We start from the raw sequence: 22,948 nt of genomic DNA, 5'->3' as shown, positions 1-22,948 counted from the left end.
TCAGATGGGGGAGGAATGGTATGCTTTCTTTTACAATCATAATAATTACACAATAATTACACAATTGAAGTTCTTCCTTTGAGGCATAAAATAGTTACAAAATCTATTGATAATATACTGCATTCCTCTCACAATTTGTACCAACTCATGGCAGCCACAAGCTTGCAATACTGTACATAGGTACACTCCTGAACTGAAACTAGTGTATCTGTCAGAAGGGGGTTTGAACACATATAATCCTAGAAGATCATCACAAAAGTATCATCTCCAAAGTTTCGTAGCACCTTGTTGTGCTCAGCCATACCGAGTTTTTTTTTTTTTTTTAGGTCATGATTGTTAAAGGTTAGGTCAAAACCATCCTTTCTGTCAGAAGAGGGATTCAGACCCACACATCCAGAAGAGACTGCAACCTGAACGTGGCACCTCGGACCGCTCGGCCATCCCGACGTCATAATAGTAAAACGTAGTGTCAGACTCATAACGAAAGTATCATCAGAAATAATTCCGTATCAGACGTAGGATGCGAACCCACACCCCTGCAGGAGACTGCGATCTGAACACAGCGTCCTGGCTCTGCCATTCTGACGTTTTCCTTTGAGATTCTACTTATTGAGTCATAATTGTAAAACATGGGGTCAAATCTATAATTAACAATGTATAAATAACAAATGCATAATTATCAAAACAACCTGTCAGTAGGGGGATTGGAACCCACGGGCCCGGAGGACACTTCAACCCACCGGTTTGTTTTCATTTTACTGATTTGGTCTCTTTGGAGATAGTTCTGGCGCTTGTGTGGGAAAAATGCAGAATCGGCTCTCAGAATCGTAACGAAAGTATCATCTTGAGAAACGGAACGGAAGTATCCTCCGCACAATTTCCTGTCCAAAGTGGAATTCAAACCCATTTTACTAGGTGGGTTACAGTTGTACTATGTAGAGTCGTGTGTCACAAACATGACAAAACTATCATCTGCAAAATTCCCTATCAGAAGTTGGATTTGAACCCATGCCTCCAGAGGAGACTACAACTTGACATTACTTTTTTTTTTTTTTACTTCGTGGGTCACAGTTGTAAAATGTAGTCATGACAAAAGTACCATCTCCAAAATCCCCTATCAGAAGTGAGATTCGAACCCACGCCTCCAGAAGAGACTTACTGGGTCTCTATGGAGTTATATGATTTGAAAAACATTGCAGCACTCAAAAAAAGCCTATGCGTCTAACTTTTGCCATCCGACTTTGTCACTGATGGCGCTCTTCTCTCAGATGTGCTGCCCCCACATACCCTCACATTTTCCCTTTTGTCACTGGTTCAAAAGATTTGAGGTGCGCAACTATTGCAAAGCAGCAGAAGGAAAACACTTCAAGATGATCACTTCAAGAATCTCAAACACGAGAGCGATTTTGTGGTTGGATTCATCTTTGAAAAAAAAGGGGGTGGGGGTTAACGCACTGGTGTGATGTGATGTAATTCATCCATCTTAAAATTCAAGTGAATTTTATTTAATTTGATGTGTCACAATCAATTTCTCAGTTCTCATTGTCTTAAAAACACGGATCTTTGGACTCTGGACTGGAAATACGTCCCTCCAAAAATGTTCACTTGACTGAAGCGTGTGTTTAGAAATCTGCTGTTCAAAGAGAGGCGATGTCGCACCAAACGGACTTGATGCTGTCGTTTGTCTTGGGAGAATGACTTGCCCGTGTGTGTGTGTGCTCTCTGGGGTGTGTGTGCTCGCCCTCCCCCTCTCCGTGGTCCTGATGTGACCAGAGACGCAGGAGAGAAACCAGCCTCAGATTGATGCGCACCAGAGTGCGAGAGTGGCTGAGGAGCGGCGCTGGACGCAGACGCACACTTCTTTCTAAGGAAACCAGAGACAGAAGCCCAAGATGTCAGGGGTCGCAGGCAACGCGGACTGCGAGGAGTGTTTGTCGCCTGCACACGTGACCAACAACACGGAGGTGAATTCACATTCCAATCTGGACGATGATGAACTTCTGAGGTACATCTGGAGAGAATACTTGCACCCCAAGGAGTACGAGTGGGTGCTGATCGTCGCCTATATAGTGGTCTTCTTCGTCTCACTCGTCGGAAACTCTCTCGGTAAGTTTCTTCTGGGATGGAAATCTTCAATGGTCTGAACTTGAATGGTGCGCTGGAGACGCGCCACCAGCGGAGTGAGCTCCAGATTCATCAATGAATTGTCGCTTCACCACATGCGGTGCTGTGCGCGTTGATCAGTGGCAACGAACGATCTCGAAATTAAGTTAAATGAAAGAAGCGGAGGGAAAAAAAAACCCCACCGGAAACTTGACATAAAGTGTGCAGCCACCACACTTCATTAATATTAGGAGAAAAAATGTATTTTTTGGTCTCGAACGTTCCCCGTCAGGGAACGTCCTGTCCTGCTTTGGAGCGACGTGTACTGGCAATTCAGAAAATTGAATGTTGCGCAATGTCGCAGAGACATATCTGCAGGCATGAGTCACGTGGTGAGGAACAGGTGAGAAAAATGACCACCAAATAACTGGAGATGGATGGTCGATCGAAAAGCACGAGTGTCTCAGTTTTTCATCTCTGATATTGCTACTTTTGATATACATTATTAATAACATTATTGTTAATCTTACATTTTAATAACTCCATGGCTTCACCTGTGTAATAGCTGAAACAGGCCTTTTATTTCACTGACAGCAAACCACTCTAAATAGTACTGCTAATACTGCATACTGCTAATATTTTCAACTTTTGTCTCTCTCTCTCTCTCGCTCGCTTTAATGGCGTTTCAGATTACAATCTGGATACTCACTTATTTTGAAGGATTCAGGACAGACAACATGACTTTATCTGCATCTAAATAGATCTTTGGACACCAGTAAAACTGTGTCAAAATAAGTGTGTTTTTGGTGTGTATTCTTAAAGGACGGAGGAAAGAAAGTGCCCACTCACATTTATTTAATATACTGTGTTTCATTTTTTGCCCACTGTGTACAGTTTTTATCAGTTAAGTATGGAAAACTACGCAGGAAATTTGTGTTATTTTGTGTGTGGCTCACTGTAGACTTAACAATGGAAGCACACTGGTCAGAAAGCTCTGGATCAGCTGGAGAGTTTAAAGGAAGCGTAGCTTACGAGAGAGTCTGCAAACATAATAACCCAGTAGGTAAATCTTTTGACGAGCTCTCCTCTATCCTTCTATCACAGAAGCTGATTTATTATTATTATTATTTATTTATTTTTTGTATTGCAAAAATGTAACGTTATGTAGAAATCAGATCATCTTATTCACTCAGTCCAATGGAGACCGAGCTGAGTAAAAACATAAAAAATACAATATACTTATTTTTTCCTTTTCATATTTATTTATTGTTATTATTATTATTATTTTTATCTTTAGTTGAAGTTTGACTTCAATAGTATTTGAGTAAAGTCAATGGTATCTGAGTGTTTTTTTTTTTTTAATTATTTAATATGGTTTTTTTTTAGTTTTTTTTTTTTTACAAATCTGATCATCTTATTCACTCAGTCCAATGGAGAACGAGCTGAGTAAAAACATAAAAAAAATACAATATACTTATTTTTTCCTTTATTATTATTATTTATTTATTTATTTTCAGTTGAAGTTTAACTTCAGTAGTATTTGAGTAAAAAAAATAAAAAATATATAATATGTTTATTTTTTTCCTTTATTGTTATTTATTTATTTGTTTGTTTATAGTTGAAGTTTAACTTCAATAGTATTTGATGGTGACTGCCAAGGTGGAGCAAAAGGGTGTCAGGTTTGAATCCAGATTTTTTACATCGGGGTGACTGATCAGTGTCCTCCTTTAGACCAAATTCAATGTGACCGATATCACAATGTGACAACAAAGTTGAGACTTTTCCGCAGGCAATGATTCTCCTCGGAAAAATTCTTTACCTCCATTTGAACGACTGAATATTTTCAAAGGGTTTCAACAGTATTTTAATAGTATCTTAATAGACAAAATGTTGTGTCTCCTAGCTTCGTCAACATGTTGTTAAAAAAGTGAAAAGCTTGCTCATTGATGCAATTATTTTTGGCAAGAATTACATATATTTATATTTTGTCATGATTGTCTACTGAAACAGTGATTCAGATTTTGGAAATAATTTCCAAGAAAATACTTGAATAATTGAGTCACTCCTTTGTTTTCTTTCTTAATCGATAGCAGCCTCGGTGGATTCAAGGTTCATTTAAAATGATGTATTTGCAAAATGGCTTATTTGTGAAAGTTCATAACTACTAGTTGTAAAATATAGTTGAATGTGAACTGTTTAAGTGTATATGTGAGGTACATTTTAGGCCTTTTGACATGTTTCATTACAAACCTTTGTCTATGTGCATCTCAAAATCTCTTGACTCGTCTTTGTTTGCCATTGTGAAGGCTTTGGATCAAAAAATTCAGAGCTATCCATAAAGACATCCATCAAACATGTATATGGCAAATGAAGTTATGATGTTATGTAAAGTCTTTTTGCTCCCTGAAGTTCGGACTATGGTCACATTCATGACTCACTGGTTTGGATGATAAATAGAAATTGAATTTGTGAAGAAGAGAAGCACGTGTAGTAGGTAGGTAAAATAAATGTTTTTTTTTTCCGATCTATATCACTCTAATGTACTACTATACTTGTCACACAGGTTAGACATAAAACCATGACCTTTATTAATGTCTGGTGCTGCATGTTCTTGATATGACAGGTTGAAAATACTGATCAAGACGGTGGCTAGCAACTGCCATGGAACCCTGTCTATGTTTGACTTGCTTGTTAGCAGCTTTTGACTGGGAGATATGAAGAGTATTTCAGTCAGCCACCTCCACCTCGGCCCATCACAGCCTCACTGGTCCTCCCCTTCTCTTACCATCATCTCTGACATCCTCACTGATCCAAAACATCTGATGTGTCTCCCAACTTCTCCACTTCCGATATCTGACCATGTCCGTTCAATCACTCCGAAAGAACATCCTTCCATCGCTTTTATTCGATTTGTCTTTCTTGCCTCTAAACCATACATCATGGTTGGTCTCACTTCTGTCTTATGACACTCTCTTTTCACTCTTGATGACATCATAGATCATTCCTGACAGCCCAGTCTCTGTACTTCATGAGCTCGATGGTACTTAGAATGAACTGTAGCATGTCAAGTGAGCACGCATTACTCAGTAGTCAACTGAGTTGATATCTTTTTTTTCCTCTTTAAAGCATCAATAAATTGTTGTTTGTTTATAAGAGCTGCAACTTAATATAAGTTTTATCAGGAAAATGAACTGTAAAGTGCTTGTCTGCGTCAGAAGCGGTAAATATTCATTTCTTTAGTGAGGCACCAGTTCATTCATAAACCAAGATTAGCTCCATAAAACCAGATTTTCAAAGCTATTTCTGCATCAGTTTAAAGCATAAATCTTTTTTTTTTTAACGTACAAATAAAATGATGCACAGAACGCACTACATAGCTTTTGCATAATAGTAAATAAGCAGTGAATTGTAATCATAGTTTAGTGCGTGGAACTGATGAGATAACCATATTCATGAGGACATGAGAAGAAAGTGCTTCATCTGACCTGGAACACAATGCTATGCGTGTTCCATCCGACGCAAGAAGAGGGATCTTTGTCTCTGTTTGATGCCGATAGAGGAACAATATTTGAATTGAATCACTTGGATGTTTATTTGAATTCCCAGTCTGATGTGCTTCCAGCTCCTCGGCATAAAAGCGCCAGATAAAACCTGTTGGAGGCTAATTGCGTGACATTTCAAGATGAAGATGAGTGGTTACACTTTACTTTGCTAGTACAATCACCTGGCAGCTTCTGCTTACATATGATATATTTCCACGTTTAACATTCACTGTAGCCATCAACTGAAAATAGAGGGACACGTTTTTTATCTTAAGAGCAGGTGCTCTTAAGATAAAAAACAGCTGTTCATAGAGAAGGCAATGAATAACAATATGTATAAGCATTAGCATCAAAACGGCATGTTTATTGTGAAGAAAATAGTGGCGTCAGAAACCAAGATAAGTGTGTAATTGTCTGTTATAAATACCACCTTTAGTATTAAATTATTTTTGAATTGGCAGCACATTAGAAGTAATCTAGCCCAGAGCTGAGGAATTACATTTCCTAAAGGGCCACGTTAGAACCTGTAACTGTTGTGAGGGACCATCATCAAAAGACAAACAGCCATGACTACAAAGCATGACGGAAAAATATCCAAAATGTATATTAAGTAACAAGGACAAAATGAACCTAAAAAGATGAAATGTAAGAGGATATTAAGAAGCGCAAATATGCCATGAAACCTATTGAAATATTTTATTTTATATGCATTTAATTTGAATATAAATCAATATAACTATGGGCCTGACGTTCAAGATAAAATGGAAATTTATTTCAAAATATATTCCTTCAGTGTATTTTGAGGAACAAGAAATGCCCAATGAAAAGAAGAATATTATAGTATTCAAACAAGAACATGCTGTATTTACTGTGGAAGTGGTGGTGGTGACTAAAAGAGAAATAACCCCCCCAAAAAAGCAGAAAAATTACAAGATATCGGTTATAGTTTTAGTCTGACGTCAAAAGGGCCACAAAAATACAGGCATCGGGCCACATATTGCCCCCGGGCCACACATCTGATCTAGCCAGTGCCATAAAACATTATTTTAATGTTCATTTTAAAACAAATATAATGGAAAAATTCTGTATGGATGGCTTTAAATTACCATCCATATATCCCCCCTTAGTCTAGGCGTTCTATTTGGGAGCTCACTTTCGTTGGATTATTATCTTTATGGAACCTTCAGTCTTATTTCCATAATAGTAAATATGCACGTAAACAAACCCACGCTCTCACATTCTGACTTTGAAAAACTTCTTCAGGAATCCACCTTCTCCGACCTGGATTACTGTAGTTCTCCGCGTCGGCATCAATAAGAAATCTCACCTCCAAAGGGCCCAGAACTCTGCATTGAGGCTTCCAACTGACATCACATATCCCCAGTTTTTCAGCTTTACAGCGCTGCCTACATTTCATTACTTTGAAATCCCATCTTGAGCTGTCTCTTGAATATGGAGTAGAAGTGTAGAAGTGATTTTTTTTTTCCTTATTTATTTATTTATTTTTAACAATAGTATTTGTTGGTGACTGCGAAGGTGGAGCATAAGGGTGTCAGGTTTGAATCCAGACCTTGCTGCTGACTGCTATTTAAATCTGTGAACTTGAGAGAACAAGTGGGCACTTATACGACAGGTGGGCTGGCCAGGAACCACTGCAGCCGTAATGCGTGTGCAGCAGCGCCCCTGTCCTTGACTTGGACTCTAATTAGATCCCATTTGTGTCACGCGTGATCAGTGAGATGGCATTTGGGAAAAATGCCAGCTCGCCAGCTCAGTGAAGTGCCCTTGTGCAACGTGAACTAATCTGGATGTTGCTTTTCTCCAAGGAATGCCGCGTGTGCACCGCTGACCTTTTCACTCTGATGTCAAACTCATGTTATTGATCCACTTCCCTTTTATTGGAGACTAAAGTTCGGGTACTATTCTACAAAGGTGCAAAACCCTGCGACTCAAAGGACCATATGCGTATGCAAAATGAAGAACTCAAAAGTCGAATGAACGGCTGACATAAAGACATAAAATGTGATCATGCAGAGAAGAGTTCAATGACAGACTAGAGTTTCTCATTTGCCCTGCTTGTGACGGGCAGGGGCTGAAGCATCTGTGTTGCAGTAGATCATTCTGGAGAATCATCCTAGAAGATGAGACGTCAGCATGAAGGAACACTTTTCTCTTGATTGTGTCATGGAGACAGAGTCCACGACAGCAACAGCATGAAGCGTGATCCCCTGTAATGCGCGAAACTCCATTTCCATTTTGAATCATTGTGGATTTTAACTTGACAGCATATTCCAGCTTGACAAGGAACAGGATTAGTCTTCCTGATGTGGCAGTGCAGGTGAACAGAATGTCGATGGGCTTCTGAAGTAGGGAAAAGCAATCCAGAAAAATCTATGGGAAATGAACTCCATGAAGGCAAAATATAAGTTATTAATCCTGAGCTCAGGAAATTGAAATGTCTCACTGCATTGCGCATTCTGCCCTTTACAAGTGTTTGACTTCCCTTTTGTCATAATTGATCTGGCATTTGGTGTCTCTGGCAGGACTGCGATTTGGCTGCGCATCTTGTGAATGACAACTTGGCAGACGCCGGTGTCCTACGTCCTTGAGATCATTTTTTTCCACAAAGACAGAAATTCTTTTTTTTTTTTTTTCTTTGGACTTGTTCATTTGTTGGGCTGTTGCTACAGAGAGATGGAGACAGGCAGGTGCACAGACATTTTGGGGCAGGAACTTGGTGCATGCACTTGCATCGGAAAAACATCGGAATTGATGAGAAAGCAGTTTTGTTTTCCGCTAGAACTGACGAATGAAGGGAAATAGAAAGGGCACTTTTCTCATTCATAGAAAAGGGGCTGGTGTTTGAGTACCACTGGGCTCTATCTGTGCTGGTGCCTGGAAAGTGAGACACAATCTATGGAGTGATGATGAAACAATATGCGCATATAGTTTAGGGCTGCTAAAAAAAAAACCCGTTAGCAATACAGAACATGGACAAGTTTGTGAGAGGACTAACCTGAAACGCAAAGCAGATGACGAATCAACAAGTATGCTGACTCAAGCAAAGACGCGAACATAATACTGGCTGCTGACAGCCTGCAGTGCAACTGTATATGGAGGATGCTGAAAATAATTTCATCTCCAAAAGGGGGCGCTGCAAAAAAAGTTTTGAACCACTGCGTTATGGGGTTGTTTTACTGATAAACTGCGATAGACTGTCGTCCATTCCTACGACTGAACAAAATATTGTTTATTTTGCATCAGTCTGACCATGGCACAATAAATCACGATGGTGGCTATATTCAAGTTTTTAAATCACCTATTTAAACTAAAGCTCTTTCGATGTCGTGAAAATATTTGAATTTCAATTTTATAAGAATTTCAAGTACATTCAGAATAGTGCAAACCCTGGCCAAAATGATGAGGCTCCTTCCGTAACAAGGTCCTGAACCACAGGTTCTCTCTCATTTCAGACACTCAACAGGAAGAGCAAAAGGCAGTCAATTCTTTATCTTTAACAAAACCATTTCATAAAGGTTCCATAGACCCCAATTACTCAGCCTTTTCATGTTTGCGCAGCGTGGTCTGGTGCTGACCGCGTTTAATATTCATCGTCGGAGATAAAGGAGCAATTGGCCTCATGTTTGTCGCCATGGTTGCACTTCACTCGAAACATCTAACTGAGCAACATAAGAGTGCGTCAGCTGGTTTGAGGTATGGTCATTGTAATGAATGAGGCAGATCGGACATACCTAGCTGCAACAGAGAGGGTCTCTTTATTACTGAAAATGAGGAATCTGGTGAGATTTGTCTCCCTTGAATATCTTTTTTTTTTGAGAAAGCAGACTGGGAGTGGGTTGTTTTGAATTTGACACCCCACTGGCAAAACATTTCGTCTCAAAGGGGTGACATGAATTCAGCTGGGGAATTCGCTGATACAACTTTCACAATATTGTAAATATTCCCATCTCTTTGTGGCGGCAATGGCAGATCAGAAATACTGAACTGTTATATAAGTGTATTTTTTTTATTATTTGTTTGTTTTCTGCCATCATAAACAACATACATACATCTTCAGTTAAGTTCTGTTGAGGGTTTGGGTAGTGCTGGAACCTATAACCGCAGTCACTGGGTTAGAGTGAGGAATACACCCTGGACAGGTCGCCACACTCCATTCGACACACATGCAAATCTTGGGGCAATTTTAGAGAGTCCAGTTAACCTAGAGAGCATGTCTTTGGGCTGTGGGAGGAAACCTGAGTACCTGGAGAAAACCCATGCAGGAACAAGGAGCACAAAAGGGTCAACTGTGTCGCCATTGGACACAAAGTTGTACTTGCTTTTCTGAACTTGACATGATGAACAAAAAAGATGTACGTGTCAAGAATATATTTTTTTCATTTTAAATTGTTGTTTGTTAAAATGTAACTTTTACACTCAGTTATTTCAGCAAATCAAAATTCATTTCCTGGTGGTTGTCACATGATCACTGCATGCTTTGACTCTGCAACTTTGGTTTGATTCATTCATGATGTTGATTCCCACTATTCAGACTCAATACAGGGATCTATACATCTATACAGAATTCAGTCGTATTTGAGTAGGGCAACATGCGCTGGGCAACACTCACATTTTTTTAACTGACTGGGGTCTGAATGGGAACAAGATCTAATTAAAACACTGAGTCAGTGGTGCTAAATGACCTGCACTTCCAACCATAACATCATCGAATATTCATCGCTGATCACAACTATGTATGTGGGCTGCAAAGTGGGTATAGAAACGTAAATCATTTCAACATGAAGGAGAACCGTCGCATCCACCTATGGAACTAGGGCATTCATAGTGAACAGCAACATAGAGAGAAACTGGCCATCACAATGACTGAATACATATTTCAATATATGTGTGCTGGAGAGCGATTTGCATTACTGGGGAGTTCCCCCCATGTTCTTTGATGTAAGGTGGCAGTCAGAAAGTACATGGCTGAGCCCTGTTATTTAGTGGGGTGCTTTCAGGCGCAGGTAGAGAGGTTTGTTGTGCTCCAAATCTGCCACTTCAGATATATAATGGACTCAGAAAGACAGATGACCTGTTTTTTTGCAGTGCATCTCACAGCTAGAATATGATTCTTTATATTGCATTTTCTCTCAGACAAAAATTATATTTTTAAAGGCCAAAAAAAAAATGTTGATATATCTTAACTTGATATATATCTTGATATATATTGATGATATATATTGAATTTACAGATCAACATCAGTTCAGGGAAATTATATATATATATATATATATATATATATATATATATATATATATATATATATATATATATATATATATATATATATATATATATATATATATATATATATATATATATATATATATATATATATATATATATAAAAGGTTGGAAACGGAAAACTAAACCTGTCAGAACACAAAGTAGTCTTGACCTTTTCCCGCTGACACTGACTGGGCATTTTCTTTCAGTTTGCTTTGCAGTGTGGAAAAACCGCCACATGAGAACTGTGACCAATTATTTCATTGTGAACCTCTCTTTCGCCGATATCCTGGTGACCATCATCTGCCTCCCTGCCAGCCTCGTCGTCGACATCACAGAGACGTGGTTCTTTGGAAAAACGTTGTGCAAAGTTGTGCCCTACTTGCAGGTAAGAGCCTTTTCCCCGCTGTTGATCGAGATTCAGCCGTGTTTCCCAGCCCACTGGAGCCATGTTGCTCTGCATATTGATGCTTAACGTGGCTTGCTTACTATCCTATTAAAGGCAACCTAGTCTCTGCGTGTATTTTTCCGCCGGTGGGACTTTTTTCAATCAACTTCTCATGTTTCAAATGTAATTCAGTCGACCAAAGTGATGATTCTGGGAATATCTGCTTCATACATCCTGAAAAGGCTATACAATATCCTGCCTGCCTCAGTGGGAAATCCTGAGTTAGCCTTGTAATTTTTATGGAAAGCAAAGATAGAATATATTTTGCGATGGAGGGGAAGATTATAACAAGGTGTCCATCAGTCAAGTCTGTATTTATTTACTTAGAGTTTTTATGGTTGGCTCTCACACTTTAGAGAGGATCAATGAGTCCAAGTTTGTGTACACATTCGTGTTTCAGCAGTGAAGAGGGTGGGACTGAACAGAGCCACATAACAGAAAATAATGTGATGGATTAAATTATTGTTGGGGGTAGTGATTCATCTAGTAGAGCTACTGTACGTATGTATGTATCCATGATCCAACTACATCAATCTGTGCTCACCAAGCATATATCGATCTAAAATCGATTTAAAATATGTTGCTTCCATATTCCAAAAATACTGCAGACACAATTTAAATGTGTTTTACCGCACTTCACATCCCTCTGTACTGACTGTAGAGTTCCATGCCGACTCACGCTGGTCGACCTTCAGGGAGCATCACAAGTCATTTTGAGCGTCTTTCCTCGACACTATTGCCTCCCTTGGTCCCATCTTCATTCTAAACTCCTGATTTTGTTAAGAGGTCATCTGATCAATATATGGATATTTGACTTTCCATCCACTTTTAAGTTAATTTAAATCTCAAAAATCAGTATGGGATCTCAGGTATGTGACTATAGTCACCAGGGGATGGTGCAATTGGATCAGATTGAGGCCTGAAGCACCTACAGTAAGTGCAAATCGTGGCCCTCAAGTTTAAGCACAGTTGTTTCTAAAATGCTTTCAATCATCATGACTCATGGATGAATTCTTCCCAAAGAGCTGCAGGAGGTTTGTGAGAAGATTGAATTCTGGGAATCTTTTCTTCAGTACTTTCCTTCACTTTTTATTTCGAATACATACTCAATTCTTTGAACTCACCAAACTCTCAGAAGTTCCCACCGCAAAAGTAAAACAACAGTGCAGTCCATTCAGAGTTTGGTCCAAGAAAGGACATCAATTTGCTGACAAGAACATGTTCAGAACTGATCATGAATTCAGTCCAGTAGAAACCATCCACTTGACCTTGTGAAGCTTGTTCTTCATTTTTAATACCCTGGCGCTCAAGTTCTGTAGCAGGGTTCATTGTTTAAGGTACGAGTAGCCAGCAAGGGAACTATTTCAAACACCAGTGTGTATCTTATATCGTCGAGAGCAGTATGTACTTAAACTTTGGTCCACACAGGTGATAATCCATCTCTTTGAGCAGATTTCGTCAAACGCATTCTGGACTCAGGGAAATAAGAAGAAGGAAAGAAGACCAGCCTGTTTATATTCCACAGGAGTCAGAAGTGACTGGAGGATACGAGAGAGAGACCCATATGATTCCACACTGCCTCCCTGTCTTATTAATAATTGATTTTAAGATACTTGTTGCTTGTTTTCCATATTCAACTTATCTGTCAGACCTGCTTTAACACAAGCCTTATAACAAACCCGATGAATGTGTTTTTATCTGACTCTCCTGCGTCACCCATGTAGCACAACACTGAAAGATAACAAAACAAAACCTGTCTATAGACAGTTTGTCTCCAGCATATGTCTATATACAGTTTAACTTAATAAGGTGTTGGAGATTTGGGATCCAATGATCTAGACGTCAACATAGACAAGTATTTCATATACGCTCACAAAAATCTACAGATATCAGCTCAAGAAAAAGTCACTCTCTGACAACACAAACACTCAGAAACATTTGATTTTTCCTGAAGAAACTGTACAAGTTAATAACCTATTCATGCAACAAATGAGTGAGCAGTGGTGTTTTTTGTCATCCCTTGTCTAGTGTGTGTTTGTGTGTGTGTATGTGCTAATCCCTCTGGATTCTAACACAAGTTAATCTGCTGAGTCATTTAAAGGGCATGTTCCCCATTATTGACCCACCCATCTGTCTATCTTTAATCCCTCTTTTGTTTTAACCACCTGGCCATTCTAAGTCGACTTACCGTGGCGGACTGTTGAATGTGAAAAATTATTTAATAAAAGCATGAGTGACCACACAAACAAACGTCTTTGGGTTACAAAAACAAACCACAGTGCTTTCATGAATTGAAGCATAATGTAGTAGTAGTTGCATAAAGTAGTCCAGGTAGTTGTGGATTGACTTCTTAAAGATCAATATATAAAAATATATTCTCAGGGTTAAACCTCTCCATTCTTCTTAGCGTAAAGTTTCCTGGTTACGTATTGGCCTGACATGCATGAGCTGCACATCTGAGATTTCCCCAAGGTGGTGCAATGATATTAAGCTCAGCCGACTGTGATCTCCACTTCAGAAACTTCACCTGTTATCCCTCTAACCAATGTATACTTTGGATCTTTGCCATGTTGGACAGTCAAAGTTGCTAGAAAGTGCAGCCACAGGACTGAAGGAAAATAGTCCTCCACTTTCTGACAAGAGAGTGTTTCCGCCCTGCTATCAGCCTTTGCCATTTTCTTTGTCACATAGTCCCAGAGAGTGATGACTCCTCTGTTATGGTGATGACTTCATCCACACGGTTCGATTTCAGTCTCTTTATTCCAGATGAGTTTAGTGAAGAAGCATTGAGGCTCGTTCAGTTGCTGTTTGGCGAACTGCTGGTGGGCAGTTTTGTTTCCCTGGCGTGGTAAGGACGCTGTCATTTTCTCCCTCGTTTTGCGTCCTGAAAGACCCGGGTTTTCTGGGAAGAGGCCTGGAATTGATTTTTTGCTCTTATGCATCCCAAACACTTTCCCCTGATGAAATATTACTTTGGTCTGGCTGTTTTTTTTTTGTATCGACAGAACCAATTTTCTGCACTTCTGTGTCAAGCATGACCCCAACATTTTGAGATTCTCAAATGATTGGAGATGCTCCCATTTCACCTTCCTGCTTTTAGACCACCCTCTTTCGCGAAATTTGCAGTCAAAGTCAACATAGTCACTCCAGAGCTCTGCAGTCAGAAGCTAGGTTTTAACACCTACCCCAACAACGATGGACCATTTTACCTTGCCTGATGGCTGACTCAGAATGAAAAACATATTAAGCGTAAACATTTTTCGCCATGATATTTACAGTGCACAACTGCATTCAGCAAATCAACATTATTTGCTGGTATGAACTGTAAGACCTAAAGTAAAGCAACAAAACCTCCTTTGTAAATCCTGATTTGCATTATCTTTCCATAGAAAATAACTCACGTAGCAGTGCATTCATGTAGCTAGACCTTTAGAAGGTAGAACTGGAAGTACTTAAAGGGAACATCTATATGCGCACATCCGCCAGTTCTTTGTTGAGCTGCAGCAGGGACACTCATGCTTGTATAACCAGTGGTGAATATGAGAGAAACCATGGTTTGCCTGTCATGTGTCATCTCCAAATGGGCTAAAACAGTAAACTGCATACCTTGTTCACCTGCCTCCTGGAGGGTCCTGACCAGGGTTGTATGAGGTGATCAGCATTACAGATTGTTACTGCCCAATAATCCCACCAAAGGTCCTTGTGAGGTCCGATATTCATTTTACTGCAGGTATGTCTTTGCCTTTCTTCAACATTTCTTTGCCATTTTTGGGGGCAAAATATACAATTGCAATAATATTTTGGAATATTCTGTCAACCAGTCAAACTCTGGGTGAGTGGATAGGTGACACTGTTATTGGAGTTGTTATTGTGTGGATTGTTTTGGTGGCGAGATCAGGATTTCAGACTTTTAGTTTTTTGTTTTTACCCTCTTGTGACCCAAGAAATACTTTCTGTCTTTGGTTCCATGCCAGTGTGTGTATTCTGTTGGACAATTGTTGCATTTATATGCGACAAATTCATTACAAAAGGAGTATGATATGATTTGGGAAATCCTTGTGGCAGACAGTAGAGATGGGATTTTGCCAGAAGGCCAACAGTAATCTGGTAAGGGATTACAGTACATGCATGCATTATATTAAGGGGACGTGCACATGTTGTTTAGAGAATTGGGATTCCTGTTAAATAGGCTCTGTCAACTAAAACTTCCATGCGCTCAAGATTGACATCAATAAATCTTCCTTCCTTTGTCTCCGGTTCGTCTCTGTAGTTCTGAGATTGTTGTGTGCCACCTCAGTGAGTGACTCTCCATGTGGGTTTTCCATCAGAATACACACCAGAAATCTGTTCCCACATCTGTATCACATCCATGGTTCAATGTCATTTCCCCAGAAAGCTTTAGAGTGCTGCCTCGCAGAGCTCAACATGCATGACAAGCCGATATTGATTTTCTGTCAAGAAGAAGGTAATAATGTGGGGTTTCTCTGTCAATCCGGACAGAGCCCTCCTCGGCCTCTATTCGCTTTCACAAGATAAAAAATGGCAGTGAAGGTAGTGTAAAACCCCTGCCACGGTTCCCAAAGGAAATAAGGGCAGTGGATTATCTTGGTCATTGCAGCTCATTAAATGCAGGGCTGCAATAAAGTTATGTGTGGCGCAATATACGTTGGTAAGATACAGACATGTTGGAGGAAAAATGTTGATCCAATTCTGCCGTGAAGGCTGGTGCGGGTTTCCCCGCGTGTAAGGTTGTTTTGTTGTCTAGCTGGTGAGGGCTGACAGCTCTCCATTGTGGTGACCCTTAGTAATTATCACCAGTGGATATGGACCGGATCAATAGACGTTTAGAACTCGGAAACTGCTTAGCCTGATCAATGCTGATTCAGTCCGATATAATACCCTGGTAAATTGCTTTGTGTTGTGTTAATATCACTGGGCTGTTTTAGGTAGATGCACTGTCTATATTCACTACTTTTATTTTTTTCTATCCTGTTTTTCAGACCATCTCCGTGTCTGTGTCCGTCTTGACTCTGAGTTGCATCGCCCAGGACCGCTGGTACGCCATCTGCCATCCGCTGAAATTCAAAAGCACGGCCAAAAGGGCTCGCAAAAGCATCGTCGTCATCTGGGTGGTGTCCTGCGTCATTATGATTCCTCAAGCCATCGTGATGGAGTGCAGCAGCCTGCTGCCCGATCTCACCAACAAAACCAGCTTGTTCACTGTGTGTGATGAGCACTGGGGAGGTGAGGGAAAGAAAAATGTGTGACTTTGTTACATTCACTGAATAACAAACTAATGTATTTTGTTGCACAAACAAGCTTTTAAAAATCCACCGCTGCACACAAACTACAGGATACAGTAACCTGTGCTCCTTCTGCGATTACAGTACAGTACAAGAAGCCAATACTACCATCGTCAATGTGCCTCATGGTTATGGTGACCTTAACAGTTCCCATGATGCTTTGCAGTCCATTCAACCATTTACAGTGGTTGATCGCGACAACATGGCTCCGCCTCCACAGCCTGTCAGCTGAGCAGCGCGGCGCTGCAGGAACAGAAGAGAAGTGGGAAGAAGAACAAGTAGGAAAACACATGGACAAAAATAGTGCGTTTTAGCACTTTAATGTCGATGAAACGCCTGTGAGTTCATTGACTTTGCAATCTTTGCATCATAAACTCTCCATTGTGATTGATTGACCGGGTTGCAGAGCATCATGGGAAGTCACTGTTATTGAGCTTGCTGTTGAGGGTGATGGTGCCTCCCATGCCACTTCCTTTATTAAAGTGGACTCACAGGATGATTGAATTTGGAAAAAGTCAGAGAAATCGAAGTATTTCACACTCCGATTTTGTTCAAAGAGCTACATGTGGCAATAGGTTCCTGATCTACCACTTTATGCATCGTTCATGGAATAATGTTGTTGAAATGCTCAATGTCTAGTGTAAGTATCACATCCCAGTTTTTTCATCTGTGACATTGTGTGGCCCAGTGCAAACATGACAAAATATAACAATGTGTGTGTATCTTATAGATTTGTTCACAAGTATTCCACTAAATCAGGCACGAAAAATTCTTCTACTGACATGTTATTTACGCCTCATACAAATCCCGTTACATTTAACCACATATTCAAATTCAGCATGTGCTGCACAAGATTAGCTTCAAAGCAAATGCCCAAGAACATTGTGGATCCAAAATGTGTGAAAATAAACTACTTCTACGACTGCTATTACTGTACAACTTCTAAAATAACGTCTTGTCTCTGTACAGCGGACATTTACCCCAAAGTCTACCACACCTGCTTCTTTATTGTGACCTACTTTGCTCCTCTATGTCTGATGGTTCTGGCCTACATCCAGATTTGTCATAAACTCTGGTGCCAACAGGTATGATTTTTCACAACTTTAACTAACAATGAAGCTCATTTGTTGTCATCTTACACATTAAGTGTAGCAGCGCTCTTCATGTGCCTCCATTGACTGCAAGAATTATTTTTTGTAATGCTCCCCTTTCCGGTCTTCCAACACTAACTCTAACTTTAATTCAAGACTGCTGAATTTAGTGTTGTGATATATCCTGTAAGGATTTGGCTCCTCCCTCTGGTGTTTTCAAACATGATACTACCTTCACATGGACATGGTCCAGTGGGTCCTGCTTTGCAGCTACACCATCTTAGGGGTCTGATCCAACTGTTACTGTATATGATATCTTGATCATTACTTCCCTGTCTCTACTGCATGTTGTCCCCTCACATGGCCTGGAGCCGAGAAACTCCACCACCAAGCGTTTTTAGTGCGCACCACCATCATTTGTCTTATTCATGCTACACTCAGACACACAGATTCTAGCATAACCTCTGATGCATCTAAATCCGAGATCGGACGGCCTTTTCATTTTGTACTTGTGTGGTCAACAGATACCTGGAAGCTCCTCTGTGATGCAGAGGAAGTGGAGGTCCTTTCAGTGCTCAGCTCCGTCCCAGAGTTCGGGCGAGCCCACCAGGGTCAGAACCAGCACCGTGTGCGCTGAAGTGAAACAGGTCCGGGCGCGACGCAAGACGGCTCGCATGCTAATAGTGGTGCTCTTTGTTTTCGCACTGTGCTACCTCCCAATCAGCGTGCTCAATGTCATGAAAAGGTATTCATCTGTTGAGATTCCAGATCAATGTGGCACTTTCAGCCGTATCATTTTTAGTTAAGGACTCGATGAGTGTGACGATTGAATCCTTGTGTTTCTCTTCCATCAGAGTCTTTGGGACGTTTAAGAACACCAACGACAGAGAGACAGTGTACGCTTGGTTCACTTTCTCTCACTGGCTCATCTACGCCAACAGTGCCGCAAACCCCATTATCTACAATTTCCTCAGCGGTGAGTCTCAAATTTCTCTTCAAGTGGAATCAACTGACCTTCGTGCAATGACGCACAATGAAGTTGTTGATGCCATGAATGTCTTAAAGTTGAGAGGTATTTATTGTGGGAGAGATAATAATGTGAGATACTGTGATATACTCATCCACTTTAGTGGATCTATCTATGTAGAGCTTTTAACTTGCCACAAAAAGGAACTAACAACCAGTAAGCCACATCTTTGTTTCGCCAAAAACACCAGCTGCAGAACCCATTAGACAGCTCACTTGTACGGAGGTTACAATCAAAATCCATGTGCCCTACATATACAACCTACACCTCTCCTCTTAATTCTCTCTAGATCTTTCATATTGGTTCAGTGCCCTTCAAATATTTCCAATAAGGATGATGTCAGGGCTTTGCCATGGCCACTTCAAAACATCAACTTTGTTCTCCACTTCTATTTCTTGATTGTTTTTGCAGTCTGTTTGGGGTCATTATTTTGTTGGAAGATCCAAGGTGGTCCTAGACCAAGAAGATCTTGGAAGGTCTTGATGTACTGTTCCAGGTCCTCATGATGCCAGTTTGATGAGGTTCCTAGTCTCAGCGAATGGTACCTTTATCCAAGGTCACCTGGATGCAGAAGAGGCATTTTGGTTGTCAATTCTATGGTGAGTCGAGATGGAGCTTGTGGGCCACAGAGATGCTGCGTATATTTGGCCCAAGCCGAGGGAATCTGTCAAAGGATGCAGAGCCAGCTAAAGTGCGGTGAGGGGGGGCATAGAACAGCGGGGTTGTTTCTCAGCGAGTGGGTCCAGGAATCTCATTAAAGTGGATGGCATCTCGAGGAATAGGACGTGATGATCCTCCAAGAGAAGCTTGGTCAGGGCCTCATTGGATCTTCCAACAAAGTAATGAACCTTGAACATACTGTGCCACCAAAATAGTAAAATGAATATACTTTGGTGTTCTGAAGTGTCGCAGGGAAAGCCCTCACCTCATCCTTATTGATTTGCATCTGAGAAACTTGGAGGAACACAGCAGTAAACCAGAGGAGGCGTCTCAAGTGTGTATTTGCAACTGTTCGGTTAGGATTAGGGTCATGTGTCACTCTCAGTGGTCTTCTGTACCAACTGCAGTAGTAGCCTGATAGCAGTGTCAGGTCAGTTCTGTCAAATGCATGAAGGTGAGTTCATCATCTGTGAATGAATTAGTTATTGATATTAGGAGTCAAATGCATCTTTACCACATCTGTGGTGCAGTCACGCCTGTTGCAGACACATCCGACCTTCTCATGCAATATTCAGAAGAAGACGGAAACATTTTCAAATATGTATGATCATAAAAACAATTTCTTCCTGTCGCCCCAGGGAAGTTCAGAGGGGAGTTCAAGGCCGCCTTCTCTTGCCACTGTTGGGGTCAAGACCAAGATCGAACACAGAGGATAAGAGCCAGAACGAGCACCGACAGCCGGAAATCCCTCTCGACTCAAGTTCACACCATGGACAATGTGTCACGGATTTCGGACCAGATGCTGTAACCACTCGTTTTCTTTTTTTTCGGACTGTCTCAAGCACAGCAGGCAAGCTGAAAAATACATGGACTTTCTTTAAGAATCCTGGTGAACCAGGCTGGTATTATTTTTCAATCACATTGTTGAATGGAATTTGGTGTTTTGAATGTTAAACCCAATTTGGGCAAAGAAAAGATTTCTGAGCATGAAGGCAATGGACAGAATTGACAGTAGCGGGAAATGTGTTCTGTCAGACTTAGTGTGAAGATGATAGTATTTTACATGTGCATGTACTCATGTACTCTCCAGTGGAGTCTAAAGCTGACGTACTGAAAGCACGAGATGCTGAGCTGCGAATGTATGACGATCAAAGGTGGTTAGTTTCAGCTGGCTTTTGCTTAACATCTTCTCTGTTATGTTGTCTATACAAACGAACACTTTATAATGAACTATTCAGCACAGATCTAATGATGAAGGCAGGAAACGCTATACTCCACTCAGGGATCCACCAAAAACAACTTCTCTAACCAGAAATGGGAGTTTTCCTATGATGATGTCTCGTATCTGTTTATGTATTTATTTTCCTTTCCTTCAACATAATTTCCTGCTGCTCGCTGCAACTGTTGAACTTGTTTTATCAGTGATGCTGGGCGCTTTCCTGCGATGCTATGATGCTTTCAATTCAGAACTGGACCTCTGAAGAATAACTACTGTCTTATTTGAACCAGAACATATTTGAAACTCATCACTGATTCAGAATATCCCAGACAATTTGTTGTTAATAGCTTTAAGACATGGAAAAAAACATATCTGACTTTCTAAATGTAACAGCTTCAAACTATTGTGTTTTGATCTCAGATGGGAAACAAAAAATCTTTGAACCAAAAGGATGTGATCGGCTTTCAAGTTGCATGAAAAATATTCTTTTTTCTGTCGCTTCAGAGCTTCAATACATTGGTGTTAATTTCAATGTTTCATCACAGCAAGTCTCACTCCAAGAGCTGATGGCCTGTGGATCAGCATTCGTTTCTTTCCGAAAATCTGCCTGAAGGGCCTGTTGAGTGTAAACAGTTGTGCGACACAATCACTTTTTTTTTTTTTAAGAGTGAAATTAGTTTCATTTTCCAGAACGTCATTGTCATCTACATGAACTTGTAGGATGTACGTAAATAATATCAATGAATTTTCGTTTGTCAAAAAGATGAAGATCTATGATTTAAATTTGTAACAAGGAGTTTCCTGAAGATCACATGTCTAGGAAGCACGTTTTCATTCTGTGACTTTCGCCTAATGTCATTGGAGCACATTTAAAGATGGCCCGTGACTGACAGATGGTCTTCAATGAGTTTTTTAGTTAGCCGTGCTCACGCTGCTGCATTCAAGTGGTGGCAGCACATGTGAGTTCCTGAGAAGCCTCTGGTGAGCGTATTATTACCTCTACTGTGGAATGTACAACAACTTTGACTGGTTTGATTGTCTGTACTCTGTAAAATCTTTGTTTAGTTTTTTTCTTGTTTTTTTTTGGCAAATTGTATTGAAATCTAAGTCTTAATGTTTTAAGTTTAGTCACTAACTGGCAGGGAGAAAAACATTCCCCTTGGCAAAAAAAAAAAACAAAAATAAATAAAACAAAATAAAAGTATATGTGTGTGTATATATATATATATATATATATATATATATATATATATATATATATATATATATATATATATATATATATATATATATATATATATATATATATTAAAACGGAGTGTCCACAATTGCACATCCACATCAAATGCACTTTTGTCAATAGTAATTTTTCTTTTTTCTATTTATCTATTTTACATTAGAGGACAGAAAAGGGTCATGAACTGAACTGCTGAATGAAGTAGAATGCACACTTTTTTTCTGATCAGTTTTACTGTTTAAAAAAAAAAAAAGAAAAAATCAGCCTGTTTTAAGAACATCCATGAAACAGGATTATTGGATTGCCGTCTTGTTTTTATTTCATAATTTAGTGTTGTACTGTAAATGCCCACAGTCTTATTGATATTCTTTTAAAAAGTATTTTAAAAATATTCTATTGAAAATGAATTGAAATTATTTATGAGATTGTGTCAATGACTGTCGTCTCTCTGATGTGCTGAATTAAAGCCGCAGGTTTTGTCATAAAACATTTGTTGTCACGTGCTTCCTGGATTATCATCATTTATCATTGTTTTAATAATATGGAAAGAATGCCGCAAACCTATGTGCTCTGTGATTTCATGCTTTTCTTCTGGGCCGTCTGATTTCCTCCCATAGTCCAGAAACGTACTGACGTTCCTTGAAGATTTCAAATTGTCCGTAGGTGTGAGCGTGGACTGCAGGTCTGTTGATGCCCTGCAATGGACCGGTGTCTTCTGCCCATCACTCTGAGTCGCTGGGATCAACGCCAATTCGCCAATATTCAATAAGAAGAAAATGAATGGATGAAATGTTAATTCCCACTTTAACATTCAAAGCCGTGGAGTTGATTCAGCCACACGAATCCGCCAGTGTGCACTAGAATAATGTGGTCCAGCTGGAGCTCCGCTGTTGTCAGGGGCAGCAAAAGAGGCTCATTTTCCCCGTCTATATAGCATCAGTCCTCTAAATCTGTCCTGACCTTTCGTTTCTTATCACAACACTTTTTATTTCAGTAGTTGGATTGTGGCGGCCACTGGCCCTGTTATTGAA

General features: G+C 40.0%; 1 protein-coding gene across 1 annotated transcript; it reads left to right on the top strand.

Moving 5' to 3' along the window:
• The first annotated feature begins 1,673 nt into the window (after positions 1-1,673).
• Positions 1,674-21,866, top strand: hcrtr2 (hypocretin (orexin) receptor 2). The gene is made up of 7 exons (XM_053875002.1): positions 1,674-2,106; positions 11,142-11,320; positions 16,381-16,624; positions 17,653-17,768; positions 18,299-18,519; positions 18,629-18,750; positions 20,100-21,866. The coding sequence occupies exons 1-7, from the start codon at positions 1,893-1,895 to the stop codon at positions 20,267-20,269; spliced, it is 1,266 nt and encodes a 421-aa protein (XP_053730977.1). The 5' UTR covers positions 1,674-1,892; the 3' UTR covers positions 20,270-21,866.
• Positions 21,867-22,948: the final 1,082 nt, after the last annotated feature.

Source organism: Synchiropus splendidus, chromosome 9, assembly GCF_027744825.2.
Source record: "Synchiropus splendidus isolate RoL2022-P1 chromosome 9, RoL_Sspl_1.0, whole genome shotgun sequence".
Lineage (NCBI taxonomy): Eukaryota > Metazoa > Chordata > Actinopteri > Syngnathiformes > Callionymidae > Synchiropus > Synchiropus splendidus.
The sequence above is the reverse complement of the archived record's forward strand: the minus strand, read 5'-3'. Positions and strand labels throughout refer to the sequence as shown.